The sequence below is a fragment of the Rhinoderma darwinii genome, chromosome 3 (assembly GCF_050947455.1).
Source record: "Rhinoderma darwinii isolate aRhiDar2 chromosome 3, aRhiDar2.hap1, whole genome shotgun sequence".
In the NCBI taxonomy this organism is placed as follows: Eukaryota; Metazoa; Chordata; class Amphibia; order Anura; family Rhinodermatidae; genus Rhinoderma; species Rhinoderma darwinii.
In genome coordinates, this window is record NC_134689.1 from 366,660,256 (window position 1) to 366,676,288 (window position 16,033).

At 43.7% G+C, this 16,033-nt stretch overlaps 1 protein-coding gene across 4 annotated transcripts in view; it reads right to left on the reverse strand.

Annotated features, from left to right (window-relative positions):
• LOC142749966 (PH and SEC7 domain-containing protein 4-like) overlaps window positions 1-16,033 on the reverse strand; it is a 63,332-nt gene that overhangs the window by 25,092 nt on the left and 22,207 nt on the right. For 3 of the 4 annotated variants that reach the window (XM_075858604.1, XM_075858606.1, XM_075858605.1), the window contains 2 exons: window positions 10,631-11,673; window positions 8,188-8,263 (listed from right to left, as the gene is read on the reverse strand). In XM_075858604.1, the coding sequence (XP_075714719.1) occupies window positions 8,188-8,263; window positions 10,631-11,539 (985 nt within the window). In that variant the 5' untranslated portion in view covers window positions 11,540-11,673. Of the gene's footprint in view, window positions 1-8,187; window positions 8,264-9,210; window positions 9,433-10,630; window positions 11,674-16,033 lie in introns of those variants that run through there. The other variant, XM_075858607.1, reaches the window with a different exon arrangement.

The following is a 16,033-nucleotide window of genomic DNA, read 5'->3' on the forward strand; positions in this document are numbered from 1 at the left end:
GACCGTAATTGGACTGTGAAAAACGGACCGTGCCTCCGCCGGATTTCCCAGCCCAATTACGGTATGTGTGAACGGGACTTCTGGCATCATAGACATTTAGGCTAGTTACACGACAGTAACAAAAAAAAGGGCCATTAAAAACTGATGAAACGTCAGTTTTTCACGTGCATTTTGCATCAGTGTCTCCAAATTCTCATCCATTTCCAGTCCGTCTGTCTGTTTTTCATGGCCGTTAAGAAAAAAAAGGAGGTATTTCATTTGTCAGGGTTTTTGTATTAATCCACTGAAAACAGCAGTGCTTATGTAGATAGTAAAGCAATGTCCCTGTACATAGTGCCACAGAGCCCATATAGTCAGTGCCACAGTGCCCACATAGTGACAGTGCCCACATAGTGCCACCCCCTCAATATAGTGCCACAGTGCACATGTAGATAGTGCCACACAACCTTGCAGATAGCATCCCAACCTCCATGTAGAACGCAGCACCCCTCCCCCCTTGTAGATAGCACCCCCACATGTAGGTCTAACCCCCACGCCTCTTGTAGATGGCAGTACATCCCCCACTCACTTGCAGATTGCACCCCCCTTCTTCCTTGCAGATATCGCCACTGTAGCTGCCACTAGCAGCTGAATCCCCAGCCAGAGGTTGCCGACGCTTTGGCCGGGGATTAAACTACTGTGGTGCGATCTACAAGGAAGGGGGGGGGGTGATGCGATCTGCAAGGAAGGGGTGGCGGTGCGATCTAAGAAGGGGGGGTGTTATCTACAGCAGAACGGTATCTCTTCCGTGGGGTATCATTTTGTTCAGTAAAGAATAGCAGTTCTGTGGGGAATAAGGGACAGAACGGGGCGGACCAGGCAGTGACGAGGCGGAAGGGCGGAGCTTCCTCCTGCAGCACGGCGCCACTAAAGAATTGATTCAATGATTCTGTTAAAAAAGAGAATCATGAGAGTCCTTGATGGCGAATTAATTAGATTAATTGCCCAGCCCTAATCCAAGCATATTAATGGAGAGTTCAGAGGAAGGAAAAAGTGTGTTAGAAAAAGATGCACAAGTAACAATGATAACCGCAGCCCTGAAAGGATTGTCAAGAAAAGGCCATTCAAGAATTTGGGGGAGATTCACAAGGAGTGGTCTGCGGCTAGAGTCAGTGCTTCAAGAGATACCACACACAGATGTATCCAGGACATGGGCAACAACTGTCGCATTCCTTGTGTCATCAGAAGAAACGTCTTACCAGGGCTAAGGAGAAAAGGACTGGTCTGTTGCTCAGTGGAACATGGGAACTCCTGTTTTCAGATGAAAGTAAATTTTGCATTTCATTGGGAAATCTCGGTCCCAGAGTCTGGAGGAAGAGTGGAGAGTCATCAATCCAGGTTGCTTGCGGTCCAGCGTGAAGTTTCTAGTCGGTGGTGGTTTGGGGGCCGTGTCATCTGCTGGTGTTGGTCCACTGTGTTATATCAAGTCCAGAGTCAACGCAGCGTCTAGCAGGACATTATACAGCACTTCATGCTTCCCTCTGCTGACAAGCTTTATGGAGATGCTGATTTCATTTTCCAGCAGGACTTGGCACCTGCCCACACTGCCAAAAGTACCAATACCTGGTGTAATAACCACAGTATCACTGCGCTTGATTGGACAGCAAACTCGCCTGACCTAAACCCCATAGAGAATCTATGGGGTATTGTCAAGAGGAAGATGAGACCCCAGACCCAATAATGCAGACGAACTGAAGGCCGCTATCAAAGCAACCTGGGCTTCCATAACACCTCAGCAGTGCCACCGGCTGATCGCCTCCATGCCACGCCACATTGATAACACCTCAGCAGTGCCACAGGCTGATCGCCTCCATGCCACGCCACATTGATAACACCTCAGCAGTGCCACAGGCTGATCGCCTCCATGCCACGCCGCATTGATAACACCTCAGCAGTGCCACAGGCTGATCGCCTCCATGCCACGCCGCATTGATAACACCTCAGCAGTGCCACTGGCTGATCGCCTCCATGCCACGCCGCATTGATAACACCTCAGCAGTGCCACAGGCTGATCGCCTCCATGCCACGCCGCATTGATAACACCTCAGCAGTGCCACAGGCTGATCGCCCCCATGCCACGCCGCATTGATAACACCTCAGCAGTGCCACAGGCTGATCACCTCCATGCCACGCAGCATTGATAACACCTCAGCAGTGCCACAGGCTGATCGCCTCCATGCCATGCCGCATTGATGCAGTGATTCATGCAAAAGGAGCCCCGACCAAGTATTGAGTGCATATACTGTACATATTTCAGTAGGCCAACATTTCGGTATTAAAAATAATTTCTGAAATTGGGCTTATATAATATTCTAATTTTCTGAGACACTAAATTTTAAGTTTTCACTAACTATTAGCCATAAACATCAACACTAAAAGAAAAAAAATGCTGGAAATAGATCACTCTGTGTGTAATGAATCTATATAATATAGGAGTTTCACTTTTTTAATTGAATTACTGAAATAAATTAAGATTTTGATGATATTCTAATTCATTGAGAAATACTACTATCTCTGTTGAGAGGGATCGCACATGCTCGTCGTGCTCTACAGCTGAAAACAACGATTTGAGGCCTTTCGTTCTTGGCAATGGTGGTGGTCCTAGAGGCCAGACCCTAACCTAACGAACTTTTCTGACCTGTCTGATTGACAGGTTGTAATGCTGAAATAGGGGTTGTTGATGGACCAGCCCTAAAAGAAAAATAAACAGCCACCAATTTAATGCTTTGCCTGTATGGGATCCTCATCTCTTGTCCAAAGTGGCTACAATGAGCTTTGGAGGACCTGTCCTGTCTTGCATTACACATAGTTATGTAGTTAGTACTGTCGAAAAAAAGACATACGTCCATCAAGTTCAACCAAGGGATGGGAGAAAGGGAAGAGATGGGAGAAATTATAGCACTTTGTTTTACTTATATTGATGCCGAGGAAGGTTTAATCCAACTGGATCAACATTCAAAACAAAAATTCTACACATCACATAGGAGCTAATATTTTTTCGTTCTAGGAAATTATCTAAGCCTTTTTTAAAGCCATCTATTGTCCCTGCTGTGACAGCTCCTGCGGTGACTATTCCATAGATTCACAGTTCTCACTGTAAAGAAGGCTTGTCGCCTCTGCAGGTTGAACCTTTTTTCTCCAGACGGAGGGAGTGCCCCCTTGTCTTTTGAGGGGGTTTTACATGGAACAGGTTTTCACTCTATTTCTTGTATGTGCCATTCATATATTTATATAAGTTAATCATGTCCACCCTTAGTCGTCTCTTTTCAAGGCTAAATAGACAAACCATTGATGTGAATAAGAACTGTGTAATGCTTAATGTCCCCTGTGGTGGCGCTGCAAGGAAATTTAACACTTACTGTCCAGTTTCAACCCAGATTACAGATGATCGCTGGTGTCCCAGCAGAGGGACACTTTGTGATAAGTATATTGTCAAAGGACCCTCCCAACAAGTGGGGATTGTCCAAAGGAGAGAACACCTTTAAGTCTGTAACATGTTGAGGATGTGGCCACGTGGTTCTGGTTAGCCTATAAGCTGGGTAGGACTCACAACTACCATACAGACCATGACAAGCGGGAGTTCTGAGGGCCGCTAACAAGGTGCAAGAGTACCCACTGGCTTATTTCTCTACAGATATCAGCATTGGTAAATGCAACATACTGGAAGCACATGAAAAGTAAAAGTTATCTAGTTATCAGCATCTTTAGGTGATCTTAAAACCCGTCTACAGAAAACAAAACATTTAATAAAACACGTGCAGTAGGCGTTTTATGGGCATTAGACCAGTGGTAGGTCATGCATTGGTATAAAAATCTAAAAAAAAACAACACAAAAACAAACATCATCATACAACTGTTGCAAACTGACATTTCTTGCTACGGAGCTCAGTAGGAGTTCACAAGTCTAGTGTGAATGAATCTCAAACATTATAATGATATAGTAAAATGATACTTTAATGAGCCGCCTCTTGTAAATGTGCGGCTATCCAGTGTGACATACATACAGCAGGTTGTAAAAGATGGAATTACAGAACACACCCTACACCACTCAGTATGAGCAAGAGACCCAAGGGCCTCATCTATCAAAACTCTCTAAGGGCCTGTTCACATCACCGTTCATTTCCGTTCCGGGGTTCCGTCGGAGGTTTCTGTCGGGTGAACGCCGAAACGGAAAGTGAAACTGACAGCACAGCTTCCGTTTCAGTCACCATTGATCTCAATGGTGACGGAAACATCGCTAATGCTTTCATTTCGTCACCATTCCGGCTGGTTTCCAGTTTTCCGACGGAATCAATAGCGTAGTCGACTAGAGTTCAATGGTGACTGAAACGGAAGCTGTGCTGTCAGTTTTACTTTCCGTTGCGGGGTTCACCCGACGGAACCCCGGAACGGAAATGAACGGTGATGTGAACAGGCCCTAAGTTGTTGTTGCCATTTAGAGCTTAGGTTTTTTTTTTCCAGAGCAGTTTAACCCCTTAAGAGGACAACCAATTTTTGTATTTTTCCTCATTCCAAGGACCAGAATTATTTTTTTCCCTTGACATAGCCAAATGAGAGCTAGTTTTTTTGTGGGACAAGTTGTACTAGTTATGTTACCATGTAATGTACTGAGAAACGTTAGTTTTTACACCGTTCACTGTATGGTAAAAATGGCATTTTAACTTTATTCTGCGGGTCAGTACAAATACGGCGACACCAAATTAATTTAGCTTTTTTATATATTTAACTGAAGCAGCAATTCCAATTAGGTTTACTTTTTTATTGTTGACATTATTATGTGGAAAATGAGAAAAAGTGTTTTTTTTTTACTTTTACTTATTTTATTGTATTTGGTTTTAAAATGAATGACATTTTTTAAACTTTTTTTTTGTTTAGTTCCCTAAGGGTATGTTGACTGCGCCGTAAACCCCCGAAAAACAGCTAAAAAGTCATAGTCCGAACGCCTCCAAACATCTGCGCATTGATTTCAATGGTAAAAACGGTGTTTCGTTCCCACAGGGCGTTTTTTTACGCAGCCGTTGAACGTGTACAAAAACGCTCCATAAAAAAGAAGTGCATGTCACTTCTTGAGCCGTTTTTCATTGGGTCAATAGAAAAACAGCTCCAAAAACGGGCGTAAAAAACACATTAAAGAACGGTTGATGCAAAAAAAAATAAAAAAAAAATTGCTGAAAATCAGAGGCTGTTTTCCCTTGAAAACACCCCCGTATTTTAGGGACGTTTTTCTCGTTTGCCGTGTGGACATATCCTAAGGGGACTTTACCATGCGATCGTTAGGTTGCTCATGAAATACACTGCAAAACTTATGTATTGCAGTGTATTGCCTTTTTCTGTGCTCTACTATTAAGCCTTGCCTTTGGCAAGACTTAATAGTAGCACACAGAGGGCACACTTGGAGGCCCTTCACTAGGCCTTCGGCTGCCATGGCAACCAATTGGCACCACGCGCTTCCATTCCGGGGGAGGGCGATCAGGAGAAAGAGGTAGCCTCTATCTCAACGCTCTAATGCCGTTGGTCGCTATTGACATCTACATAAAATGTTGAGTAAGAATTGAGCTTTATAGAATTTTCTTTGACATTCATAGCGCTAAAGCTTAGTTCAGAATTTTGAGGTTTCCTGTGACCAAAAAGAAGTGCATTGTGGGAGTTTACAAGACCGTTACAAAGTTAGAGCTGAGCTTTGGAGCTAAACTGCTGTCTGTTCCCAAAGGCAACCAGCAGAACATAGAAAGCCGCTACACAATGAAGAAAACAACGCAAAATTGTTACTACATTTTAGGATGTCCATCGCTAGTCGTCGAAAGGCATAACAAACAATTTCGTCCAACTATTGGATGGAATAATTATATGAAAAACCACCCACCAGAAATGTGTCCAAGAAGGGACTAGATGGTCTTTTTGAGTACTTTGAAGTATTAGTTGTTCTTGGACTTGGCTGGTCATGACATTGGTCATTTAATGGTGAGGAATAGCATTCACATTGATCGATCATGTGTGTGGGTGCCGTGTATAGAATATTTGGACTTTATAGCAGGTCACACTTTAGAGAAGTTGGTGACTGTGCAGCATGTAGAGTAGCCCAACAAAAATCAAACACTGGTTTTCTAACAAATGGCTTTTACCAAATTAGAATATTTCACTACAAAATAACAGAAATCCATTATAGATGGTTTTTGGGAGGCAAAACCAAGACAAGAGGTACATTAGTCAAATTCCCAAACAAAACGTAATCAAACAGTGATGTGACAAAGCTAGGCTAGTGGATGCAATTGGAAGACGCAAACGTCCCACTTCGCCAGTCAGAATAGTCGAGAGGGCTGATGTGGCTGAATTTTCTAATACCTTACAGGCTTGCAGGAAGAAGGACGTTTCTCTAACTAGTTTAAGTGTGTCATGTGAGGCCTCTTGGTGCTTCTGATTGGTTGAGAAGACTAACTGAGGAGCAGGGCACTTGTTTGCATATAGCAAATACTTGATTTTGGTCCCCTCCACCCTGACCTGCACTTCTGGGAGCAGTTTACGGGTCCAATTTCACTTGCTTATAGATTTCCTAACTTGATGAAGCACTCCTGGTCACTTTCCGCCTGCTCCGTTTGCAAATATAATATAGACATATGTATTGAATAATCTCGTGATATATATTACGGAACGCCACTCCGTCCCGTACCACAGTGGGGGTCACGTGATCTTCATTCTGACTCCCTGTATCCTACAGCTTCTACTGTAGGGGCTGGAAGTTAGGCTCTCAATGCAAGTCTATAAGTGCCTTGATGTCAGTCTCATAGACTTGCATTGAAAGACTGACATTCAATTTCTACAGTAGACACTGTAGGATTTGGGTTGTCAAAGTACAGATAACGTGACCCCAAGGAGGCCCGGAATGAAACGGTGTACTGTGAAATACAGCACCAGGTAAGTCAATACACATCACTACATTACATTTGCAAAGTGCGGACGACGACCAAGAGTGGTTCTTTAAATGGCTCGGTCTTGAATGGACTCCCTCACCAACTACAGGACCTGAACGATACTGTAGTAGTCACTTGTAGTCATTTACTAGAATAGCCCATTAGGGGGGCTACACTGCAAACTTTACCCTTAACAGTCTTCTAAATCATCAGTTAGCCATGTCTAGGACTACACCACCTTGCACCATCACATCATTGCAAGCCTAAGACACTAGAAGAGCAAAACTATTGGTTAAATCTGGCAACCACAAATTTTAGCCAAAGTCTAACACTAAGCCAAGATGGGAAATAAAGCTGAACCGGGGAAGACAGGAATGTTGTGTAACTCTTATTCAATTAAAGTGCACCTCCGATTAAAAATGAAAACCTCAGCGTGCAATTAGATCCTCATGTCCAGTACTTTTATGGGGCCTTTCTCTTCATAGCTCAGCCGCTTGTGCTGCAGTTCTCTCTTTCCTAATTCACTAACAGGAAGTTATCATCATTGTCTGCCATGTTACAGATACAGTGGAGTGGCAAACCAGTCATGGTCACGGTTATCTCATTGTATTTGCTGCTCCTCTCGTACTCGGCTTTTTCCATCCGTCACAGAGAGGATAAATGGAGCGATAGTGTGCACGTGCGTCCACCTCTCTATTCAAATGGGGGACACGGGACCCTCATGATCGCTGGGGATCCCAGCGGTCAGACCCAGAGCACTCATATTTATCACCTATCCTGTGTGAGTTTCGCGGGACAACAGCTTGAAGTGCTATCCCAGGAGGTCCCTAAAGAATGAAGTTACAGATAAAGCATTGCTAACTTATTACGTATACATTCTACAAGTGCCATGGTCCTTGCGCCCTGATAGACCTCTCAAAGCTACATCCAGTAGAGATGACAGGGCACAGACTGGAATGCATTTTAATGGTCTTTCCTCATCTCTTGAAGAAGAAGAAGGGACATAGTTATCTGAAGGCCACTGCAGCCCCTTTATTCTAGCATCAATGGGGGTCACAGCGCATAATCCCCCACCAATACGAGCTTCTATCCAATACTCGGTACTTTAAAACGAAGATATAGCTGTTGGAAAAGAAACAGTAAACTAACATCCCTATACAGTAAGATTAAGGTTATACTGTGTTAAACTGATAAAATATATACAGCTCAATGATTCAGACAAGAGGAAATTTCCACTCACAGTTTTCGGCCACACTTGCTGTAGAGTTGACTGACATCATAACCTTCTGCGTTTCTTCTCTGCTCTTCAAAACATCCTACAAGACATAGAGTCTGTAAGAATGGTGGATAATCGTAGCTGCCATATGCTCTACCCTAAAGCCCACGCTGTACCTTCTCTGCAGAGACAATACTAATGTCACTTACAACGAGGTCTGCACGCACCCGTGGTTTCTGTCGGAACTGATGTCAGAGCAGCAAAAGCCACAATGAAGGAGGCCATGTGACTACGTCCCCCCTTCCATGTCACTGATATCAACAATCATAACTGGATCATATTAAGGGACTGTAAATCTATACCACAAATTGTCTTATGGGGAAAGACATTATTAAAATGTAGAAGTTTTCAGGAACCTATTTTTATTTTTTAAAGAAGTCTAGCCCGCAGTGTTATTGTTGCCGTCAAAGATACTGGAACTATGCCGGAAACCTGATGGATCCTATTATAAGTCAAGGGGATCCGTCAGAATTTTGAAAAAACACATTTATCATAGCTGCCATGTCAACTGCACTGAATACGGATTATCCCTGGCAACGTCCAGCAGTTGAGGATAAGGGCAGCGGTTTTACAATTCAAGGAGGCTGAATGGGTTAAAAAAAAAATGACCCCAATATTTCCTGAAATCGCCTGCCCTATGCATTATTAAAAAATATATTTTTCTTGTGAGCAGCTCTAGGTACAGACTTTGAATGATGCAGCTTATTGCCTATTTTCCAGCAAGAAGTCACAGCACAGGGTTGAACGGGTTGTCCCCTTTAGACAATTCCTACTTGTTAGAAAGGTCCCCTGACAATAAGAAAAACCCAAAGTTTCCCTCGCTGGGACCCCCAGCGATCAGCTGTAATCTGTGGGGGAACCTGGTAATAAGTGTTCTATTTCCCTGCAGCGCCACCACTGGAGAAATTAGTTTGCCGGGACATTTAAAAAACAGGCTGCGGGTAGGGGATGTGCTACAAGAGCAAAATAGGTCATATTAATAAATACCCCGCTGCTCCAGCGCCGATGCTCCTGTGGACTCCGATGTGCCCGTCTGTTTACTTTTACAGAAAGTGATGACGTTCGGTTCCATCCATGTGACCGTTGCACTGAATCACTGGCCTCAATTTTGATGTTGGCAAGATCAGTGTGTCGTTGCTAAGGCCAATGATTGGCTGCAGAAGTCACATGGATGGAACTCGACATCATCACTTCCTGTAAAGTAAACTGACAATAAGTTATCTGTGTAATACAGGACAGGACAGACACAGACAGAGACAGAGACAGAGACAGAGAGAGAGAGAGAGAGAGAGAGAGAGAAGGACAGGACAGAGAGAGAGAGAGAGAGAAAAGGACAGGACAGAGAGAGAGAGACAGAGAAGCGGACAGGACAGAGAGAGAGAGAGAGAGAGAGAGAGAGAGAGAGAAAAGGTCAGGACAGGACAGGACAGAGAGGGAGAGAGAAAAGGACAGGACAGAGAGAGAGAGAGAGAGAGAAAGAAAAGGACAGGACAGATAGAGAGATAGGACAGGACAGAGAGAGAGAGAAAAGGACAGGAGAGAAAGAGAGAAAGAGAGAGAGAAAAGGTCAGGACAGGACAGAGAGGGAGAGAGAAAAGGACAGGACAGGACAGAGAGAGAGAAAAGGACAGGACAGGACAGAGAGAAAAGGACAGGACAGAGAGAGAGAAAAGGACAGGACAGAGAGAGAGAGAGAGAGAGAGAGAGAGAGAGAAAGAAAAGGACAGGAGAGAAAGAGAGAAAGAGAGAGAGAAAAGTACAGGACAGGACAGAGAGAGAGAGAGAAAGAGAGAAAAGGACAGGAGAGAGAGAGAGAAAAATCACGGACACGCTCATTGAAGACAATGGTTTTCCATCGGTAGTATCCGTCGTGCGATGTAACAGTTTCCTCTAGTATTCCCGTTTTCTGCTCCTCTGATTGAGCAGAACGAAATACCACACCTCAGCATCGTCCAGGCCTTCCAAGCAATAGTATTATTATTGCTGATTTATGTAGCTCCATCCTATCCTGTGGCACAGTACAAATGAAATAAATACACAAAAACCCACATTTGAGTATGTATGAATGCATTCAGTAATAGATATGGAACAGCGAGCTCTGCTTGAATGAGCTCACAGTATAATGGTATTGGGGAGAGAGAGACCGTATGGTAAGGCTACTATAAGCTGAATGTAAGTTTTGAAGTGCCGGTTGTGCCAATGTGGAGCCAACCCCCTGAAAACAAGTAAATAAACCTGAACAAACTCCATGCTTCCGAATGTCAATGAACATCAACTCCCCTCCTACCTATACACGGTGCTGGAGGAACTGTGTAAACAGTGCTAGTATTTTCTCTATCAATATCTGTCACAACATTATGAAGCCAGACAGGCAGCTCGAACATCATTCAATATGCATGCCACATACCTTCTGGGTACTGTGTTGACTGTCATGCACATGCCACTTCTTGATCCTTGGGTTGGCAGACAACGCCCTCTTCTCCTCCCACTCATCCTCATAAATCTGGAGCTCCTCCAGCGTCTCTTCCCATGTAATTTGATGCCATGCATCTGTTCTCGTACCTGATATTTTAATATCCCAAACGTTCTGTGCCAACAGCTGCTGGCTCTCATGAGCCTCCGTCCTGGCACAAGTGGTCAGTTTATTTTCACTATTGCTTGCAGGAATACATTGCTGTGTACTTTGAGCCACTGAATAGGGATTTATTGAGTTCTGAAATAAAGGATTATCACAAAATAAGCTTTCATCTTCTACCTCCTCTTCTGAATATGAGGTATCATCACTTTCTTGGTCCTCTTCCAAGGTGGGAAGTTCCTTGTCCCTTAAAGGATCAACCTCAATGTGAGGTTTGGATTCCATCGTTCTGCTTCTCGGCGGACATTTCTCAGTATGATCGATCTCGTCTTGGAGATCCATCACACAAAGCTGTGCCTGTAGTAAGCTAGCCAAAAAGACATCCTGAGCAGGCTTGTTCTTGGGCAATGAGTTGACTGGGGACATGTTGGTGGAGTTATATAAGGCAGATGCCTGGTGATCAAGATGGACTTCCTTTTGATCATCTGAATACGCCTGGTCTCTAAAACAGTTCTCAGCCTTAATATCTGGGATGAAACCGAACTCTTTAATCTCTTTTAGATCTTTGCAAGCATGTTTGTTCGGCAAGGACCTCTCAGTCTTTGGGTCATGGTTCAACAAGTGACATAGATTGGCGTTAGCACCATGAGAAACCCTAGAAAATGTATCAGTTCCTATGTCAGGTCGAACGTAATATATCGGTAAGAGGTCATCATCCACCGAAAGCTGATGCTTTTCCATTTCACCCTGTTCATTTGTATTTTGAGGTTTCCAGTTTGACAAACAGAATATGGATTCCTAGAGTCCTGCACTAGGTGAATTCAAGTCTTTAAAGGCTGCGTAACCCGGCACTTCAAAGTCTTCTAACATCTGCCCTGGAAGACACGGGAATAAAAGCAAACAGTGAGAAAAAGTTAATGGTTAATCTGGCATAGCAAAACTAGCTATACAATGGTCATGTATGTAAAGACACACAGACAACACTGGGTGACGACTTCTTAAGGGCACTGTAATGGATCACACTAGTAGTAGAGGTCCAAGATAACCCCGGAACGGCTGAAGACAGCACAAAAAGCCTTGTAAGAAGAGGACAATTCAGGAACTTCTAGTTCAATATTTATTCTCTCATTTAAGTAAGAGACGCCTCTCAAAAAAATTTCTGCAGGCTCCTTGAGTATTTGCATAATGTGCCACTAGCAGCGAATTGAGGAAACACAGTGACTAAAAGAATTCCATTTCTGCAAAATACTACATGATAAGCAACTTAATATATCGGTCCCGCAAATAATGCATTAGTTGGGCCTTCAATCTGCAGAAATGTAACAAAAACTATCACTTCACAACCAATGCTTATATATATGACGCAGGGAAAAGAATGACTGCTAAGAAGTACACGTAGTGCCATAATCAAATCAGAGCATGAAAAAGTAAGAGGAGTTGATGTCTTGGAAGCGGGAAAAATGGGCAAGTGTAAGGATCTGAGTGATAAAGACGAAGGCCAAATTGTGATGGCTGGACGACTGGGTCAAAGCATCTCCAAAACGGCCGATCTTGCGGGGTGTTCCTGGTATGAAGTGGTTAGTACCTATCAAAAGTGGTCCAAGTAAGGACAACCGGTGAACCAGGGACAGGGTCATGGGCAATCATTGATGCGTGTGGGGAGTAAAGGCTAGCCAGTCTGGTCTGATCCCACAGAAGATCTACTATAGCACAAATTGTTGAATAAGTTACTGCTGGCTATGATAGGAAGGTGTCATCACAACTTTCTGCGTTTGGAACTGCGTAATGGACCCCTGTTCACCGGCTACAATGGGCACGTGAGGATCAGAACTAGACCACGGAGGAATGGAAGAAGGTGGCCTGAGGAATCCCGTTTTCTTTTATCATGTGGATGGCAGGGTGCGTGTGCGCTGTGGGGATGAGATAGAACCAGGATGTACTTTGGGAAGAAGACAAGCCGGCGGAGGCAGTATAATTCTCTGAGAAATGTCCTGCTGGGTCCTGGCATTCATGTGGATGTTACTTTGATACCTACCTCAATATTGTTACAGACCATGTACAAACCTTCACGGCAGTGCCCTCTTTCAGTAGGAAAATGCATCCTGCCAAACGGCAAATATTGTTCAGGAATGGTATGAGAAACACGACAACATCGTTTTGCAGGCAGAAAAAAAATATTTTGAACTGGCAGCGTTGTTTGAATGATTTTGTGTTGATTTTTTTGCCTACACCCTTTGAATATAATGCAAGGACCGCGGGAAAAAAAACACAAAAACACTCAGAAACTAGCGCCGTTTCTTTTTCAATCGGACGTCAGGGGTGGATACAGCTGGAAAAACATGCTGTTTTTTTTCCACGAGCAGCCAAAAGCCACCCGGGAACAAAATGCCTCGGCCTCCCATTGAAATCACTGGGGGGGGGGGGGGTATTTAGGCATATTTTTGGGCCTTTACTGATGCCAAAAAACGCTGAACTGACCCAGCGAGTTCAAGGTGTTGACTTCGCATCCAAATTCCCCAGATCTCAATCCGATCGAGCATCTGTGGGATGAGCTTGAAAAACAAATCCGATCAATAAGGGCTTAAAGAGACCCTGTCACCCCATTATAAGTGCCCTATCTCCTACACAAGGAGATGGGCGCTATAATGTAGGTGTCAGCAGTGCTTTTTATTTAAAAAAACTATCTATTTTCACCACGTTATTAGCGATTTTAGCTTTATGCTAATGAGTTTCTAAATGCCCAACTGGGCGTGTTTCTACTTTAGACCAAGTGGGCGTTGTACAGGGGAGTGTATGACGCTGACCAATCAGCGTCATGCACTTCTCTCCATTCATTTAGTCAGCGCATAGGGATCCTTTTAGATCCCTATGTGCTGTCTTATACTAACACATTAACGATACTGAAGTGTTTAGACAGTGAATAGACATTCCACGGGATGTCTATTCACAATCCCTGCACTTCGTTACTGTTTCTGTGGTAGATACAGCAGAGCAAGCGTAATCTCGTTGTAACCTGTCATTAACAGCGTGATTTCTCGAGATTACGCTTGCTCTGCTGCAAGTACCACAGAAACATTAACGAAGTGCAGGGATTGTGAATAGACATCCCGTGGAATGTCTATTCACTGTCTAAACACTTCAGTATCGTTAATGTGTTAGTATAAGACAGCACATAGGGATCTAAAAGGATCCCTATGCGCTGACTATATGAATGAAGAGAAGTGTATGATGCTGATTGGTCACTGATTGGTCAGCGTCATACACTTCTCTCCACAACGCCCACTTGGTCTAAAGTAAAAACACGCCTACTTAGGCACTAAGAAACTCATTAGCATAAAGATAAAATCGCTAATAATGTGGTGAAAATAGATTGTTTTTTTAAAAATAAAAAGCATTACTGTCACCTACATTATAGCGCCCATCTACTTATGTAGGAGGCAGGGCACTTATAATGGGGTGACAGGGTCTCTTTAAGTCCTGTAAATTATGAGGTGGGGCCCTTATTGATCGGATTTGTTTTTCAAGCTCATCCCACAGATGCTCGATCGGATTGAGATCTGGGGAATTTGGATGCGAAGTCAACACCTTGAACTCGCTGGGTCAGTTCAGCGTTTTTTGGCATCAGGATCAGCGCCAAAAAAATTTCCTAAATACCCCCGCCCAGTGATTTCAATGGGAGGCCAAGGCATTTTGTTCCCGGGTGGCTTTTGGCTGCTCATGGAAAAAAAACAGCATGTTTTTCCAGCTGTATCCACCCCTGAGTGTTTTTGTGTTTTTTTTCCCGCGGTCCTTGCATTATATTCAACGGGAGTAGGCAAAAAATTCAGAACAGAAGCGTTCAAACAACGCTGGCAGTTCAAAATATTTTTTTTCTGCCTGCAAAACTATGTAAATTACCCCTTTGTCGTGTTTCTCATACCATTCCTGAACAATATTTGCCGTTTGGCAGGACGTATTTTCCTACTGAAAGAGGGCACTGCCGTGAAGGTTTGTACTTGGTCTGTAACAATATTGAGGTAGGTATCAAAGTAACATCCACATGAATGCCAGGACCCAGCAGGACATTTCTCAGAGAATTATACTGCCTCCGCCGGCTTGTCTTCTTCCCAAAGTACATCCTGGTTCTATCTCATCCCCACAGCGCACACGCACCCTGCCATCCACATGATAAAAGAAAACGGGATTCCTCAGGCCACCTTCTTCCATTCCTCCGTGGTCTAGTTCTGATCCTCACGTGCCCATTGTAGGCGGTGAACAGGGGACCGTTACGCAGTGGTACTTACAGCAGAGCAAGCGTAATCTCGCGAGATCACGCTGCAGGTTACAGCGAGATTACGCTTGCTCTGCTGTATCTACCACAGAAACATTAACGAAGTGCAGGGATTGTGAATAGACATCGCGTGGAATGTCTATTCACTGTCTAAACACTTCAGTATCGTTAATGTGTTAGTATAAGACAGCACATAGAGATGTAAAAGGATCCCTATGCGCTGACTAAATGAATGGAGAGAAGTGTATGACGCTGATTGGTCACTGATTGGTCAGCGTCATACACTTCTCTCCACAACGCCCACTTGGTCTAAAGTAAAAACATGCCCACTTGGGCATTAAGAAACTCATTAGCATAAAGCTAAAATCGCTAATAACGTGGTGAAAATAGATAGTTTTATTAAATAAAAAGCACTGTTGTCACCTACATTACAGCGCCCATCTCCTTATGTAGGAGACAGGGCACTTATAATGTGGTGACAGAGCCTCTTTAACTGGTTGCCGACACAGGACGAGAATGCTCGTCCTGAGCGGTGAGTACTTGGAGCATTAGGACGAGCATTCTCGTCCTGTGTGACAGCCGTCTGTGCGCGCGATCGAGCGCGGGGCAACGGCTGTAATACACAGCCACGGCCCCGCTCTGACAGCGGAGAGGGGAGAAACAACATCTCTCCGCCGTTAACCCCTTGAATGCTGTGATCAAAGCTGATTGCGTCGTTCAATACTGAGGTATGCCCTAACAACTGCCTGTGTACGATCAGTACACAGGCTAATGTACTGGCATATAGATCTATGCCAGAACATTACAGTTACAAAATAAAAATAAAAATGATAAATCCCTTTATGGGATTAAAAAAAAAAAAGTTAAATGAATGTAAAAAAAATTAATGATAAATAAATAAATAAATAAAAAGTAAAAAAAAATACACAGAAACACATTTTTTTTATAATAAATAAACTTTTTAA